Here is an 18,826-nt window from a genome sequence, read left to right as displayed (position 1 = left end):
AAATGCCGAACGTTGGGGTTCGGATGGACTCGAGCATGCTCCAGGTTCGCTCATCCCTAGTAATAATGGTATGATGGTATCAGTCATTATGTGATGGTAATGATGTTGGTGGAGGTGTGGCAATAATATGTTTCATATAATTTGTCTTGTTGCTGGTATTAATGTTGCTTGGTATACTGGATGTTAATTAATAATAATATGGTGGTGGTAATATTTGTTTCTTATACTATTATTATTAGTCTTGGCATTAAAATGTGTTATTTAGACATACTGTTGTATATTGAATCTCTAATTGAGCAAGATGGGGCCATGCCCAGATATTTTAGGATCATAGAAGCTCCCTGGTGCTACAAAATGAGTGGCCATTCACTATGGGCATAGTAACCTATGCTGTGTAGAGACCAAAAAGAACATTTTGAAAAACCTGAAGGGGTTAGGTAATAACAAGCAAATCAGTGGGGTTTAGAATATCCTGAAGTGGAGTACAAAAAACCTATGAATGAATGGAGCAGCGGTACACTTACACGGAAGCCCCATAAGCAATGAATGAAGCACTGGCTTTGCACGCATAGTGTTCTCTGTTTATTTAAGGCACAATTTTATTGCATTATCTGAACCAGTGGGGGTTATACTAGTACACTAGTTCTCTAGCAGTGAAAGGCTACACTTTGAGCTGAAACGTTGCACTGGTGTGATTAAAAAAGTGAAATCTTCTTGGAAGTGCGGTCTCCTTAGTTTATCTTGGCATTCTACAAGAACCTGGGTCCGGTTCATACTTTATGGATTGACTACTGTGCAGGATATCTACAAGTTACAAGGAAGCTGCTTAGCAAAAAATGACAATGATCTTGTTGCTTAATACATCCCATCCAGTGACCAGTAAAATTCTAACAGATAATCAATGTTTCAGTTACCATATATTTTTTTTTAACGTTTTATGGCTGATCAGTGTAAAGTATGTAATCCAACTAGGGCCAGTTTTAAAGTGTTGCATTAGCGTTTCCTGTGCTCTGTCCGAACAAATTGCAAAAGGGTAGGTGGCATACAGATATGCTATCACTTTATGAAATGAACACCCCCGTTTTATTATTGTATGAAAAGAAGAAGGGCGTCTAAAGGTTAATTTTAAAAAAAAGCATACTTTTGAATAGCTAAGTGTTTATACTGTATTGAGCTAAACAGGATATAAACTGCATATAATGTTGCTTCGAAGAGAAGAGTGGTGAAGGTAAACTTACACACTGCCCTCTAAGGCCCTGTACTGGGTATAACTCTCATCTGTTTTTTCCAGTTTGTCTTTAATAAACCATTTATACTGATTTTCATTCATTAATACCCAGTTTCATCTTTTACGAGAAGATGGAAGAGTTTAATGGAACATTACTAAATGAGTTCATCCTTACAGGGATCACCAACCAGCCATGGCTACAGAAACTTCTCTTTGCTTTTGTTTTCTTTTTTTACCTTCTTGACGTTTTTGGCAATTTTACTATAGTTTCATTGGTGAGGACAGATCCTTCTCTACAATCTCCAATGTATTTCCTGCTTGGGAACCTCTCCTTTTTGGATACAATGTTTTCTTCAGTGACAGTTCCAAAAATGATGATGGGCTTCCTCATGGAGAACACCATTACTGTCAAAGGTTGTATCACTCAAATGTATTTCTTCCACTCTCTGGGATGCACAGAAGGTGTCCTACTGGCTGCCATGGGATATGACCGATATGTTGCTATCTGCCACCCTCTACGATATGTAACCATAATGAGAAGGTCTACATGTATCCAACTGGTTTTGTCGTCATGGTTCATTGGTCTCAGTACTTCATTAGTTAACGCCATTATGACATCCCGGCTCCCGTTTTGTAATACTAAAAGAATCAAACACTTTTTCTGTGATGTGAAGCCGGTAATAAAGCTGGCATGTAAAGACATCCATGTAAATGAGGTCACTATGGCCATCGTCAGTGGCTTTCTAAGCACAAGCACCTTTTCACTCACTATATTGTCCTACATTTATATTGTAACTCATGTCCTCAAGATCAAATCTTCAAAAGGAAGGTCCAAGGTTTTCTCAACCTGTTCCTCACACCTGACCATTGTCACCTTATTTTATGGGACAGCAATGAGCACTTATCTGGGACCGTCTTCTGAAACGTCACTAGAAAAAGATAGGGTTGCCGCCATATTGTTTACAGTGATTACTCCGACGTTGAATCCTATCATTTATACTTTAAGAAATAAAGAGGTTAAAAACGCAGTACAAAAACTTATTAAAAGAGGAAATGATTGTTCAAGGGATCTAGAATAATAGCTTCATATCTGTTCACTATGTAGTGTGGGAGCCAAACAGCTTATCGGTGTTGGGTGTTGGTTATTCTGTGGATAGTTCATCAGTCCATTTTGCCTGGAAAACCCTTGGCAGCTTACTATAAGGGCCCTTGCACACTAAGGAAATTACACGGATAACTTGACGCAGATTCCGCCTCTCGCCCCCCGGCGCTCCCACTTGAAGTTCCGCAAGTCACATAAGCTCCATTCTATGGTCAGGCGGATCCGTCGTCCACCCAAAGAAGCGACATGTCAATTCTTTGGGCGGTAAGCTGTATCCGCCCGAGCATAGAATGGAGTCTATGGGACGGGCAGAGAGTTAGCTGCAGGATGCACAGAATCGGCGGCAAGTTATCAGCGTTATTTCCTTAATGTGCAAGGGCCAAAAGTCCTGAATGTTACTGATGATGGGTCTGTTGAAGAACTTTGATGGAATTCATTACAATTTAATTTGGATAACTCACTAGGACTATGTGGGTTTATATAACCAATGGCTTAGTCCAGGTATTTTTTTCTACGGCATTCACAATGCAATTCAATTTACAGATAATTTAACTTAATTTCATATTAACTTTATTGCTTGGGTCCTAATAATCACAGAAATTCTATAACTAAGGGTGTGTCTGGTTTTATTTAAATTTTTAGAAAAAAAAAAAAACTTTTACGGAGAAACTTAACCCTGCTGTTCAAATTTGAAATTTGATATTTTTTAAAATATTCATTATGTGGTTCTGAAACTTGTTTATTGACTTTTTCTCATTTGAGTGGTTCTTACTAGAAATGAGCGAACCTGCCAAGGTCAGAAGCCGAGAGTTCAGGTTCATACGAACCCGAACCTTGGCAGGTTCGCTCATCTCTAGTTCTTACTAATAGCAGTTTTTATTTATTTATTTTTTGTTTACTTTTTGCTCCACGTCTTTTTTTACACTTGTACTGTTCGGTCAAAAATGACTGATAGTTTTTTATACTAATCCCCAGCCATTTTTAAAAAAAAAAAAATAAAATAAAATAAAGGAGTTATTTTGGCCTATATAGTTCATCTACTACTATTTATCAATTTATCACGGTCCTTTTGGTCCATGCAGAGTTACACATACATACAGTACATTTTCAAATTATGATACTGTAGATGGATTCCTTTCCAGTATAGTTATGTGCTGGTTCAATTCAGTTTTCAACCTTTCACATGGTAAATGTGAATTATTTGTCTTAGCTAATTCTATTATTTTATGATGACCTGAAAAAAGCATGAATAAATTCTTTCTGACAAAATGCGTTTGTTTTACTTTGGGCTGCTAAAGGGGTGTCTTAGCTTATCAGTAGACAAGTACAATACTATTCTATACAGTTACTTTACTTTCAATACAACTAGAGAGGACATGGAGAGAGCCCACGAGACAGCTCTGAAAACTCATCTTTACATGTATGTAGCAGAAGAGGAACAGAGGAGAAGGACTTGCCAGGACCTTCCATTGCGGCGCCGCAAAGAACTGACATGTCAGTTTTCTGCGTTCACTATTCAGTGAATAGCGGCCGCAGAAAACCCTGTCAGTGCACACTATGAAGCGAGCGGCTCTGGCCGCAAGCTTCATAGTGTGCTGTGGGAATTTCTGATGTGGGGGCGCACGAATGCGCCCGCATCAGAACTTTGTGGCGTGAAAGATCATCCGGGATGATCTTTTTAGTTCAATACGCTGTGTGAACATAGCCTTAGACAGTAGTTTCTAAGACGTTCAGTAACCGAGATGACAGAAAGCCAGACAGGATTTTACATTACAATGCCACAAAAGGGGCAGTTGTTACTCTAGTTACAGGGGTAGTGCGGCGGTAAAAAATTATTCACAGAATAACACACATTACAAAGTTATACAACTTTGTAATGTATGTTATGTCTGTGAATGGCCCCCACCCGTGTACCCGGAAGTGTAGTGCTTTATACATACCTGATCCGTGCCGACACGCGTCCGCCATCTTGTGCCAAACGTCATCTTCGGCCAGCCGGCCCGAACACCTCCGATCTTCCCGAGTGCCGGCCACGTCATCAGCTGCTCAGCCGCGATTGGCTGAGCATAACTGTGCTCGGCCAATCGTGTTGGCATACAATGCATTTGTGTTATGACGTGAAATAGACCCAAATTGGAACAAAAATAAACTGCTTCAATCACTTTAAAGCAACTGACTTTTGTGCACATAAATCTCCAACTCCAACAGCTTGTAGAAAGTCCATCCACTACTGAGGTCACAGTGGCGTAGCTACCATGAAGGCAGGGAAGGCGACTGCTATGGGGCCCTTGCAAGAAGGGGGCCCCAGAAAGCCCTGCTCTGCCTTCATGTTAGGTATGCCACTGACACTGCATCCCCCCTCCCGCAGAGGAAGAAGGACCCGCCACTGTACTCTTCAGCCCGAGGGACAGGAGAGGGACAGAGGAGCAGGACCTGCCACGTCATGTACGCACAGAAGGAGAGGGATGAAGGACCTTATCACATGACTCAAAGGTCCTTAATACCTCTGTGTAAGGATGGGCATGACGTCATCAAAGGTCCTTTACACCTCCTTCTGGACACTCCATTCTAGTGTCTACCGAGGGAGCTGTAAGTTCTGTGTATGTGTGTCAGTCAGTGTACATATGTGTCTGTGTATATATGTATATGTCAGTGACTGTATGTATTTATCTGTGGGTATATGTATACGTAAGTGTGTGCATGTGTCTGTATATATATGTATATGTAAGTGTGTGTATGTATCTGTGGCTATACTGTGGTGTCTGTAACACTGGTGTATACAGTATGTGTGTGTGTGTATATGTCAGCAGTATCTCAAGTGATTGACAGGTTTGCTCCCAAAGATGTTCTGCAGCAGTTTCACTTAATGCAGGGCTCTAATAAACAAACCCACCACTAAAAGAAAATGCTGCACATATTATTTCTGGTTCTTATTACACATGGGGGATGATTTCCCCGTATATGGTCTATTCATGGTGTATATGTTATCACTAGTGTAATCACATTCCAGTGTAAATGTGTATATGTCAGCAGTGTATTTGTATATATGTAAATGGTGCCTCTGTGTGTGTATATATGTGCTTCATTGTGTATGTTTGAGAGTTGGCTATGGGGGGTGGGGACGTACAGGATTCAGGGGGCCCCATACAGTTTTTTGCTATGGGGCCCCATGAATCCTAGCTACGCCCCTGTGTGGTCATCAGTATTACCGGTTTGTCTCCTACACCGGTATATGTTCACTCCTCTTAGAAGATATTGATATCAACAAACACTATTTTGTGTGAGCATTGGTAATAAATGATCCACTCACGTTTAGGCTATATTCGCACAACGTTTTTTTCAGCTCCGTTTAAAATGACGTCCGTTATTTTGAGTCTAAAATAACGGACGTTATTTAGCTGTCTGGCCTCCCCTTAGTGAAGTGACAGCTGTTGGTACATTATTCTAGTTTGGGTTACTAATTGGCCTTTGGGTGCGGCTTAATTGAACAATTGAACTAATAAAATAAAAATAATGATCATGTTTATTATTTATTATGAGTCCGGCTCCATTCATTCTCTATGGACGCTGGACCCATCTCCACAGCGCGCGCGCCGGCTTCTCACCGGGATATCTCCGTCCCGGGACCAGCTCCGGCAGTGGGACTCGGCGACATGCGGTAACTATAAGGGGATCTAGCTGGGGGGCGAGAACCTGTCACCCCAGCGCGGGGGGTGACAGGTCCTCTTTAATTTCTTAATCCAAGATGTCTCCCTTTGTAACAAGAGCCGTTTGTCCCTGGTGTCCGATCCAGTGGTATTGATCTCCTCTAATATTAGCCATTTTAGTTCGTAAATATGATGCCCTGCTTGTTTAAAGTGTCTTGGTATGCTAGTTTCTCCACATTTCTTTTTATCTTCCTCTGTTAGTTCTATTTTCAGATGTTTTCTTATTAGAGATGAGCGAACCTGGTTCGGGTTCGAGTCCATCCGAACCCGAACGATCGGCATTTGATTAGCTGGGGCTGCTGAACTTGGATAAAGCTCTAAGGTTGTCTGGAAAACATGGATACAGCCAATGACTATATCCATGTTTTCCACATAGCCTTAGGGCTTTATCCAACTTCAGCAGCCACCGCTAATCATATGCCGAAAGTTTGGGTTCGGATAGAGCATGCTCGAGGTTCGCTCATCTCTATTTCTTATCATAGCTCTATGCTCATTCAGTCTTATACTTATACTTATACTTTGCCACACGGGCATTTCAACATATAAATTGCTTTTTGTGTATTACATGTGTGGAACCCTCGTGCATGTATTTTATATCCGTGTGTGGGGTGATGGAAACACTCCCCTTTAATTATAGAAGTACCGCAGAAATTTACGGCCATTGAAACAACGGCCACGGTTTCTGCGGGATTTACGCAGTGTGAACATAGCCTAATAATGCAAAAGATATTCATATAAAACACTTAAATTAGTTAAAAATCCAGATTTTAGGCCTGGATTATAGGCCTGGACTGAACCGAACAGAACAGCAGGGTTAACCCCAATCCTTACAAACATTAAGTGAAGACACCACAATAGAGTCTTGCATAGTGTTATACTCAGTGTTACACTGACAGACAATGAACCAGCCCAAGCCTTTGCCATAACCTACTTCAAAAGCCATATCTAGGAGCCCGGATCAGCCATTGTGTTGGGGTGCACGATGGATTTTAAACCACCTACATGCCATGGTGACTATTGACTGTGGCATTAAAGGGGGTAAACTGTTGGCATCTGGTTAATTTTCAAATCCAGCAGTCCTAGCTGTGTATTACATGGGTACAATGGCAGAGCCCCCCACGATCAGAGCACTAAAATAGAGCCTGGGGACTGCTACTTGAGCTATATTACGGTGGCAGTGCTAAAGGACTTACTTTGTAAATTTCTCTGTAATATAAATTATTGCAATACAAGTAGCGGTTAAGAGTCTGCTATGTGTATTAACCCCTTCAAGACTGGGCTAAAAAAACATTTTGCACTTTCGTTTTTTCTTCCTCGTGTTTAAAAGGCCATAGCTCTTCCTTTATTTCACTTATAGACCCACATGAGCCCTTATTTTTTGAGCCACTTATTGTACTTTGCAATAACAGACTTCATTTTTCCATAAAATATGCTGCGAAACTGAGAAAAAAATGCACGGTGAAACTGAAAATAAAATGCAATTACACCGTTCGCCCTATTGCAAAAGCATTACTATTGATCCTATGTGTACATTTGTTTATGCACCTTTTAGCGTTGACCATAATTGACCATAAGGGGCCTATGACTATTAGTGTAAATGTACATGGAATCTTCAATTAACCCCTTCCTCTGGGATGTATTATGGCTCTTAAAGGGGTTATCCAGCATTGGAAAAACATGGCCACTTCCTCCAGAGACAGCACTGCTCCTGTCTTCAGTTCAGGTGTGGTTTGCAATTAATGCTACGTTTACACAGAGTGATAATTCGCCCAATCGATCGTTTAATGGTTTTAAAGCAACGATTTGATCAGCGTTTAGACGAATAAATCGTTAGAAAAATCGTAAGAAAATTTGTAAGAAAAATTGTTAATGCGATAGTTTTTAAGATCGCTTAAGCCCATTTTTTTACATAGGGGGAATCTTTGAAAGACGATACGAAACGATCTGCGAATTTTTAGCGAACGATGAACGACGATTTGAGAACATGTTGAAAAATCTAAATTGCTCATTGCTTGATCGTTTGCTGTGTTTACATGGAAAGATTATCGCTCAATGCGATCGTTATTGCGAAAATTTGAGCGATAATCGTTCCGTGTAAACGCAGCATTAGCTCCAATAATATCAATAGAACTGAGTTACGAAAACTGCACCCGAGCTGGAAGAAAGTTTACATGTTTTTCTAAGGTTGAATAACCCCTTTAATGTCCAAGCATTTTTTCTCATTTTCCCATTGTTGCTTCCCAAAAGCTGTAACTTTTTTTTTTTTAGTTTTTTATTTTCTCTGTTTTCTTTTGCAGGACAAGTTGTACTTTTCTAATGGCTCAGTTTTGGAATTCATATAACTTATTCAATGATTTAAAAAAAACACCATTTTATGCTTTATAAGAGTTTTTTTTGTGGAGAGGAAGATTTTTAAGTTACGCTCTAAATTAATATTTTCACTTTTTATTTATTTTTATTTATTTCACAAGTGTATTATGCTTCACTTTTCTAAGATGTTCCAATGCAAATGATTTACATTTTATTTTAATGAGGAAAATGTTCAACATGGAATTTGGGGATGTGGAAAAAAGTTTAAAAATATATATGATGGATGGGGATTCTGCTTACACCACCGGCAATGTCTTCTCCATTATGTACCTATAGAACAAATGGTGGATAGACCTGAAGTTTTGGCTGTAAACATGTTATACATAACATTACTAGTAACTAAGCTTGCCATATATGTAAGACATGCATAGACTAGTCTTGTAGATTCAAGTAGGTACACCCCCTCCTGCATTAGGTAGGTAATTCAACCCCCAATTAGGTAGATTCCCTGCTGCTGTGCAATACCATGTTCACATCATATCTAACTTACACTGACACCCAGTGGTGAAACTTTAGAAAACCTCACTACAACTTTAACCTGAGAGAAAAGGTTTTTTGACAGGTGCACAGGAGAGAGAAGAACATCAGTGGTGGGACACCACACTAGCAGCACCCCAGGTGCTAAAAAATGGCCATTCACTATAGGCATAGTAACCTATGCTGTGTAGAGACCAAAAAGAACATTTTGAAAATCCTGAAGGGGTTAAGTAATAACAAACAAATCAATGGGGTTTGGATTGTCCTAAAGTGGAGTACAAAAATCCTATGAATATATGGAGCAGCGGCACACTTGCATTCAGCAATCTTCGGAAGCCTCATAGGCAATGAATGGAGCACTGGCTTTGCATGCATAGTGCTTTCTGTTTATTTGAGGTACAATTTTTCTGCATTATCTGAACCAGTTACAGTGATCATTTTTTTTAAGGTTTTATTCATGCAACACAGAGAAACATAACAAATGATAAGCCTTACACGGGCATCAAGTCATACAATGGGAGACCAGATATTTTAGCACCATACAGAGCATATGGGAAAATACGGAATTGCAAATCTTTACAGTTTATATCTACAGCAGAATATCATATCTCTGTCACTGATGTCATCTCTTAATGAGAACAACAACAGTTTCCATGCCATAATTACCACCTTCCTGGCACAGAATAGTAGAATACGAAAGACCAAACGCTGGTATATGCCAAATATAACAGTATCTATGTAGTAAGTAAGCATACCTGGGGAGATAGAATCCGAGGAAAGTCAAAATGCTGATGGGGTTACAGTGAACATTAACTAGTTGTTCTCTATCCTGTGAATAGAGCATAACCTTCTAAAATAACAATTCCTCGTTAGGATACCAAAAAGTGAAATGGTTTAACTGTAAAAATGCCCTATATAGTAAAATAATCAATTTTAGGGTCATTATTAGAGATGACAAAAGAGAGACAAAAAAAAGAAAGTGCAACAGCAACCTTCAGGTGCAAGTGCACTTGCAATTATAGTTGCTCTTGCACTTTGTTTTTTTTTTTTGTCTGTTCTTAAGCCAAATGCAGTGTTTAACCTACAGTGTGAACAGAGGCATAGGGGTGCTGCCAGTTTTTGCTGTTTACAGTTTTTTTCTGTTGTATGCAGGGTGTGTGGTTGCCCCCTGTTGGCCTGCACCCCACCCATGTCGTGTGGGTGGTATAAATAGAGACTTGGCTCTTATCTGCCCATTGTAGGCTTATTGTTATCCCAGGAGAGGCCATTGCTAGTGTGAGAATGCTAGAGTAGGACCATGACACTTTAACGTTGATACACAGTAGACTCTGTTTGATCAAAGATCCTCATTTTTTCAGTCATCGAAAAGCCTCGGTCATCGAACTTGGTAGGACATAACCTATTTACTAGGTGTATCAGCCTAATGAGTGGCCATTAACTACGTACTAAGGGCATCTACCTAATAGTAGACATTATCTACCTTCTGGGGGTATCTATCAAATAGGGACAGTGGCGGTCTTTGGCACCAAGCACCCCAAGCGACCCCAACCAACATCCAGGGGGGCCCCACTCTTGTGCTCAAGACCGCTGGACAGGGCCGCTGCCCCGCTCACTGCTGCCATCTGAACTGTAACTATGAGCACTCGTAATGAGCGCTCATAGTTACATGCAGCAGCAGCAGCAGCACTGACAGGGCGGGAGACATTGGCCCCCTTCCTGTCAGTCACTCTTGTGGCCGTAGGAAGGGTTTTCCCTGCGGTCACAAGTGGCAGCTTTGTCCTTGTGGTGCCAACGCTCCAGTGACATCACTGGAGCATCGGCGCCAGGACAAGGGGAGCGCGGCCACAAGAGTGAATAGAAGAGGAGACGCCCGGACCCAGGTGAGTATAAGTGTTTTTTATTGTGTTATATACTATATGGGAGGGGGAGCACACAGGGTCTGTTTAACTAGGGGAGCGCACATCGGGGGTCTATATAAATGGGGGGAGCACACAGGGGGGCTATATAACAGGGGGAGCACACAGGGGGGCTATAGACTACTGGGGCTTCACAGAGGGGTCTATATACTACTGGGGGCAGCACATAGGGGGTCTATATACTACTTGGGGCAGCAGAATGGGGTCTATATACAACTTGGAGAGCACACAGGAGGTCTATATCCAAGTGGGGGAGCACACAGGGGGGTTATATACTACTGGGGGAGCAAACAGGGGTCTATATACTACTGGTGGCGCACACAGGGGGTCTATATACTACTGGGGGAACATACGGGGGTCTATATAGTACTTGTGAGGCACACAGGTGGTCTATATATAACTGGGGGAGCACACAGGGGTCTGTATACTACTGGGGCAGCACACAAGGGGTCTATATAATACTGGTGGGGCACACAGGGGGTCTATATACTACTGGGGGAACCACACAGGGGGTTTATATACTACTGGAGGAGCACACAGGGGTCTATATCCAAGTTGGGGAGCACACAGGAGGTCTATATCCAAGTGGGGGAGCACACAGGGGGGCTAAATACCCCTGAGGGAGCACACAGGGGGCCTATATACTTGTGGGGGAGCACACAGGGGGTATATACAACTGGGGGCAGTACACAGGGGGTCTATATACAACTGGGGCAGCACACAGGAGGTCTATATACGTCTGGGGGAGCACACGGGGGGGGCTATATATAACTGGGGGAACACACAGGGGTCTATATACTACTGGGGGAAGCAAACAAGGGGTATATACTACTGTGGGCAGGACACAAGGGGTATATACTATTGGGGGCAGCACACAAGGAGTATATATTACTGGCGGTAGTGCACAAGTGGTATATACTACTGGGGGCAACACACAGAGGTCTATTGTTTTGGAACGCGTGTCGAAGGGGGGGCCCCAGACATAACTTCGCTTAGGGCCCCAGAAATGCTAAGACCGCCCCTGAATAGGGATATTACCTACCTACTGGGAAGACCTACTTACTGCCTGGAGAACATTCCACCTAAACCTTATCCACAACCTACTTACTTATAGGGGTTATCCAGCACTACAAAAACATGGCCACTTACTTCCAGAGACAGCCCCACTCTTGTCTCCAGTTTGGGGGGGGGGTGCTAATTACTTCAATTGAAGTGAATGGAGGTTGATTGCAAACCACACCTGCCTAGGGTGGCATCCATCTTCTGTAGTCACGGGAATCAAATGCTGAGTGTTTAGGTTTGAAGAACATTGCCGTCTCTACCAGTCATATATTCAGTTGGCTTTTATTTTAAATTCATATGTATGTATCAGTAATTTTATTTATTTATTAAAATAAAAATTTTCTTGCTGGCAGGTCCCCAGGATTTAATTCCCCTATGAAAAAAATACTAATACAATCATTTTTAAATCCTCTGAGCAATATATCCACATGTATATAATAAGTCATCAGCGGTGACTATAGGAGAACAGGATCATTTCACCTAACGCATATTGGGTGCCTCGCGGCTGAAGCTTTATTTCATTGCACTATTTACTTCTTATTGTTGTTTTTTTTTATACATTTATTAATTTTATTAAAGGTGTAATGTGATTTTCAGGTAAGATTATATTAGTGTGTCTTTAGTCCGTAATAGCATGATGTTCTATAATAGGAGATAAAGATTGAGTGAGATGTTTACATTAATTGTCCAGATCACTATCTAAATAAGATTGCTATTGACTCCTAGGGCGTCTAAGGAGATCGCAATTCCAAGGAAATTTCACTTTTTTAATCTCACAAGTGCAGCGTTTCAGCCCAAAGTCTACTCGTCCTTTAGTATTGAAAGGCTACACTTTGAGCTGAAACGTTGCACTGGTGGGATTAAAAAAAAGTGAAATTTCCTTGGTATTGCGGTCCCCTTATTTTTATCCTGGCATTCTACAAGAACCTGGGTCCGGTTTGGTGAGATGAGCACTCACATACTATTGCCTAGTGCTGCTGAGACTTTATGGATTGACTACTGTACAGCATATCTACAAGTTACAAGGAAGCTGCTTAGAAAACATTGACTATGATCTTGCTGCTTAATACATCCCATCCCGTGACCAGTAAAATTCTAACAGATAATCAATGTTTCAATTACCATATATATTTTTTACGTTTTATGGCTGATCAGTGTACAGTATGGAATCCAACTGATTGCAATGGGGCCACTTTTAACCCTTTAAAGACCGGACCAATTTCGATTTTTGCATTTTCGTTCTTTCCTCCTTGTGCTTAAAAGGCCATAGCACTTGCATTTTCCACCTAGAAACCCACATGAGCCCTTATTTTTTGTGCCACTAATTGTACTTTGCAATGACAGGCTGTATTTTTTCAAAAAGTACACTGCGAAACCAGAATAAAAATTAAATGTGTGGGGAATTTAGTTTTTAAAAAAAAAAAAAAAAAGCATATTTTTTTTTATTTGGGGGCATTTGTTTTTACGCAGTTCGCCCTGGGGTAAAACTGACTTGTTATATATGTTCCTCAAGTTTTTACAATTACAACGATATGTAACATGTATAACTTTTATTTTATTTGATGGCTTGTAAAAAATTTAAACCATTTTTAACAAATATGTTCCTTAAAATTGCTCCATTCCCAGGCTTATAGCGTTTTTATCCTTTGGTCTATGGGGCTGTGTCAGGTGTCATTTTTTGCGCCATCATGTGTTCTTTCTATCGGTACCTTGATTGCGCATATGCAACTTTTTGATAGCCTTTTGATGCGACCAAAAATGTGCAATTTTGCACTTTGGGATTTTTAGGCGCTTACGCCATTTACCGTGCGAGATCAGGAATGTGATTAACTAATAGTTCGGGCGATTACGCACGCGGCGATAGCAAACATGTTTATTTATTCATTTATTTTTATTCATAAAATGGGGAAAGGGGGGTGATTCAAACTTTTATTAGGGGAGGGTTTATTAATGATACAACATTTTTACTTTTTTTTTTACACATATACTAGAAGTTCCCCAGGGGGAATTCTAGTATATGCACACTGATCTCTCATAGAGAGAGCAACTGAATGCCGAGCCGCACCAGACGCAGGAATCGCTTCTCTGCGATAATCGCGGGGGGTGGGGGGTGGGGGGTGTCGATCCCCCCACTAGACCACCAGGGAATGGCTGCAGTAAGTATTCAGATGCAGCTGTCAACTTTGCTATATGATGTATGGTGCATTTTTTTTCTTTTTCCGTTCACGCCGTTTAACGTGCGGGAACAATAATATTAATAATAGATCGGACAATTCTGCACGCTACGATATATAATATATTTATTTTTTTATTACTTATTTATATTTATATTTTTATAATGGGCGAGGGGTCTTTTAAACTTTTATTGGGAGGGGGTTTATAAAGGGTTTTTTAATACTTGTATAAAACTTTTTTGTAAAATATACAATCATTAGATCAGTGTTATCTGAGATCTATGTATAGAGCCTGCCTGAGAGCAGACTCAGGAGCTTACCCCTGCCTGTCGGCACATGCAATAGTGAGCCCCGCACAACGGCTGCGGGGGTCCCGATCACTCAGTGACACCTGCTTGATCTGTCACTGAGCACCTTAAACACTAGGATCGCTTTAGATCGCAGCGTTTAAAGGGTTATTGAACACCCCCGTCTGATTATTGTATGAAAAGAAGAAGATTGTCTGGAGGTTAGTTTAAAGCGACTCTGTACCCACTTTTGCCCCCACCCCCCAACTACTTATACCTTCTTGTAGCTGCAGAGCAGTTCTTTCAGATGGTATCTTTGTCCACGCTAGATGTTCTTTTCTGAGGGCAAAAATAAGACTTTAGTTGAGGTGCAGCCGTGCTCTAGAGTGCTTGTGCCTACGCACAGTTTACTGTGTAATTGCGCCTGCGTCACCTCCTGTCCCCCCCCCCGGCGCCGATGCAAAGACATAGAGCCGTCTATGTCCGTGTTCCTGACACTTATGGCCTTCCCCGCCTCTCCTGCCTGTCACAGCCCCCCCTCTCTCTACATACCATGGTGCCTCCGCTCCAGCATCCAGGAATCAGCTGCGCAGGGGCAGTGTCGCGACCTGCTTTCTCCCACTATCCTGGTGCGCGGGATCGTCCATGCGTGATGATCCTGCGCAGGTGCAATGACACACCAGGATAGTAAGAGAAAGCCAGTCGCGTCACTGCACCTGCGCAGCTGATTCCTGGATCCTGGAGTGGAGGCACAATGGTATGCATGGAGAGGGGGGGGGGGGGCGTGACAGGCAGGAGAAGCGAGGAAGGCTGAAAGCGTCAGGAACACGGAGAGGGGACGGCATTGTACCTCATTGTATCAACGCCGGGGAGTCAGGAGGTGGCACAGGCGCAATTACACAGAGAACTGTGCGGCGGACAGAGGGCGGTATGGGAGGCAAGGGGGAGACTGAAAACACCACCACAAAGGTGGCACTGGCCTTGGGCAGGAGCGTTCATGGCCACGCCTCTAGGGCATTGCTGCACCTCAAATAACGTCTTATTTTTACCCTCAGGAAAGAACAACAAGTGTGGACAAAGATACCATTTGAAAGAACTGCTCTGCAGCTACAAGAAGGTATAAGTAGTTGGGGGGGGAGTGGGTACAGAGTTGCTTTAAAAAAAATAAACAGCATACTTTTGAATAGCTAAGCGTTTATATTGAGCTAAACAGGAAGTAAACTGCATATAATGTTGCTTCGAAGAGAAGAGTGGTGAAGGTAAACTTACACACTGCCCTCTAAGGCCCTGTACTGGGTATAACTCTCATCTGTTTTTTCCAGTTTGTCTTTAATAAACCATTTATACTGATTTTCATTCATTAATACCCAGTTTCATCTTTTACCTGAAGATGGAAGAGTTTAATGGAACATTACTAAATGAGTTCATCCTTACAGGGATCACCAACCAGCCATGGCTACAGAAACTTCTCTTTGCTTTTGTTTTCTTTTTTTACCTTCTTGGCGTTTTTGGCAATTTTACTATAGTTTCATTGGTGAGGACAGATCCTTCTCTACAATCTCCAATGTATTTCCTGCTTGGGAACCTTTCCTTTTTGGATACAATGTTTTCTTCAGTGACAGTTCCAAAAATGATGATGGGCTTCCTCATGGAGAACACCATTACTGTCAAAGGTTGTATCACTCAAATGTATTTCTTCCACTCTCTGGGATGCACAGAAGGTGTCCTACTGGCTGCCATGGGATATGACCGATATGTTGCTATCTGCCACCCCCTACGATATGTAACCATAATGAGAAGGTCTACATGTATCCAACTGGTTTTGTCGTCATGGTTCATTGGTCTCAGTACTTCATTAATTCACGCCATTATGACGTCCCGGCTCCCGTTTTGTAATGCTAAAAGAATCAAACACTTTTTCTGTGATGTGAAGCCGGTAATAAAGCTGGCATGTAAAGACATCCATGTAAATGAGGTCACTTTAGCCATCGTCAGTGGCTTTCTAAGCACAAGCACCTTTTCACTCACTATATTGTCCTACATTTATATTGTAACTCATGTCCTCAAGATCAAATCTTCAAAAGGAAGGTCCAAGGTTTTCTCAACCTGTTCCTCACACCTGACCATTGTCACCTTATTTTATGGGACAGCAATGAGCACTTACCTGGGACCGTCTTCTGAAACGTCTCTAGAAAAAGATAGGGTTGCCGCCATTTTGTTTACAGTGATTACTCCGACGTTGAATCCTATCATTTATACTTTAAGGAACAAAGAGGTTAAAAACTCAGTACAAAAACTTATTAAAAGAGTAGATGTATGTATAATGTATGTAGAATAAGAGCCTCATATCTGGTCACTGTGTAAGGTGGGCGTCAAACAGCTGATCCGTGCAGGTGTTGGATATTCCGTGGATAGTTCATCAGTCCATTTTGCCTGAATGTTACTGTTGATGGGTTTCTCTAAGTTTTTGTTGAACTATGATGAATTTCATTACAATTTGGTCTGTTTAACTCAATAGAACTATTTGGGTTTATATAACCAGTGGCTTAGTCCAGGTCTTTTTTCTACGGCATTTACATATTGCTCAGGTCCTAATAATCACATAAATTCTATAGCTATGGGTGTGTCTGGTTTTATTTCATTGTAAGGAAATAAAAACATTTTTATGGAGAAACTTAACCCCAATTCTTACAAACATTAGGTGAAGACTGGTGGTTAAAAAAAAACAAAACAACAAAACAACCCCCAAAAAATAAAGCAATAGGATGACACCACAATACAGTCTTGCAAAGTGCTATACTCAGTATACTCTAAATTGTTACACTGACAATGAACTAGGCCGTGCCTTTGGCATAACCTATTTTAATAGCTATACCTAGGAGTCTGTAACAGCAATTGTGTTAGGGTGCACAATGGATTTCAAACCACCTACTGTACATGCCATGGTGACTATTGACTGTGGCATTTAAGGGGGTAAACTTCTGGCAGCTGGATCATTTCCAAATCCAGCAGTTGAGGTAGGGTCCTGGCTGTGTATTGCATGGGTACACCTTTTTTTCCCAATAAGTTTTTCATTTCCTCTGTTTTCTTTTGCAGGACAAGTTGAACATTTTAATGGCTAAATTTTGGAATTCACATAACTTATTAAATAGTGGGGAAAAAAAATTATATTTTAAATATATTTTACTTTGTAAGTATATTTTGTGGGGAGGGAGATTTTTAAAATTACGTTCTATCTTAATTTTATTTTCACTTTTTACTAAGCGCACAAGCGCAGTGTATTATGGTTGTTCACATAATGCTGACAGGCAATGTACATCCATGACACCCATCATAGATTTGTGTTGAAGGGGTCACAGGAACACAGTAATGACTTCACAGTGACACGTAATGGGTTAAATCCAGGAACGGGCTTATTCTAGATTTTGGCTTAGTCTCTTAATGACTGTCCGTATATATGTTTCTCGAAGGCCAGTTTTCTTGAGTCTACTGTAAGACTTAAAGGAAATTTTGTCAGCTGTAATTCATGTTCCAAACTGCTGACACTGCTGTTAGGTCGAGGTAATAATTGCTTTATTTTATAAGGATATTCCAATGCAAATGATTTATATTTTACCTTAATAAAGCAAATGACAAGTGAAGCCCTATCGCTGGCACCCGTCCCACCCTTGGGCGTGCCTGGTAAGGGAGGTACATCTCACAATATGAAGTAAAGGGTGTTCATTACATGTTTGCCATGATTAAGGAAGGTTACCTCCGCAAGGCGTCGGTGCTATTTAAATCTTGTGAAGAATTTTAGATATTCCGAAAATACAGAAATTATACTTTCAAGGGGCTGTGGAATCCCTTAATAGTTTGAAACCCATTCTGCTGTCCCTGCCTACTTACCACAATCTACCACAGTTACCCAGTTACCACAGCAGCGGGTAACTGGGTGACAGTCCCTGACCTGGTTTGGTAAAACACAGGGATGAAGACAGAACAAACAAACACAATATACACAGGGTAAACAAGCCGGGTCGATAACTATCAGTCATTGCAGTACAAAATCAGAAGTTGGGGAGAATAGTCAAAGAGTCAAGCCAAAATCAGAAAACCAGGGAATACAAAATCAGGTTACAACACTAGCTTAGTCACACTCTAAAGAGGCTTAATCGCTTGCAAGGAAGCATGATGGGGGCAGTAGTCTTATGGAGGTCCCAGCCCCAGGCATGATTGGGGCAGAGACTTCAGCCCCTAACCAGAGCTAACTGGCAGTGCTGGCCATCAGTCAGAACTACTAATAATTGCAGACACCCAAGCCGTTCGGCGGGGGTGGTGAGGCTCTGGCTGCGGCAAGAACCAGTGATACCGTCGGCGGGCCCCTAACAACCAGCCTTACCGTTCATCAGGGACGCGTCCCTAACAACTAATTTCTCTACCCTTGTATGAAATATTCAGTGATTCTTTGCTTACTGGTATTGTGCCGGGGGACTGGCGTAAGGCAAATGTAGTGCCAATCTT

The 18,826-nt window shown here is 41.5% G+C and overlaps 2 protein-coding genes across 2 annotated transcripts; both read left to right on the top strand.

Moving 5' to 3' along the window:
• The first annotated feature begins 1,359 nt into the window (after window positions 1-1,359).
• LOC138770525 (olfactory receptor 12D1-like) lies at window positions 1,360-2,307 on the top strand. Its single transcript, XM_069949630.1, has one exon. The coding sequence runs from the start codon at window positions 1,360-1,362 to the stop codon at window positions 2,305-2,307; it is 948 nt and encodes a 315-aa protein (XP_069805731.1).
• Window positions 2,308-15,713: 13,406 nt separating this feature from the next.
• LOC138770524 (olfactory receptor 12D1-like) lies at window positions 15,714-16,661 on the top strand. Its single transcript, XM_069949629.1, has one exon. The coding sequence runs from the start codon at window positions 15,714-15,716 to the stop codon at window positions 16,659-16,661; it is 948 nt and encodes a 315-aa protein (XP_069805730.1).
• Window positions 16,662-18,826: the final 2,165 nt, after the last annotated feature.

Source organism: Dendropsophus ebraccatus, chromosome 13 (genome assembly GCF_027789765.1).
Source record: "Dendropsophus ebraccatus isolate aDenEbr1 chromosome 13, aDenEbr1.pat, whole genome shotgun sequence".
Taxonomy (NCBI): Eukaryota; Metazoa; Chordata; class Amphibia; order Anura; family Hylidae; genus Dendropsophus; species Dendropsophus ebraccatus.
Note: the sequence above shows the minus strand (reverse complement) of the source record. Positions and strands in the feature narration are given on the sequence as shown.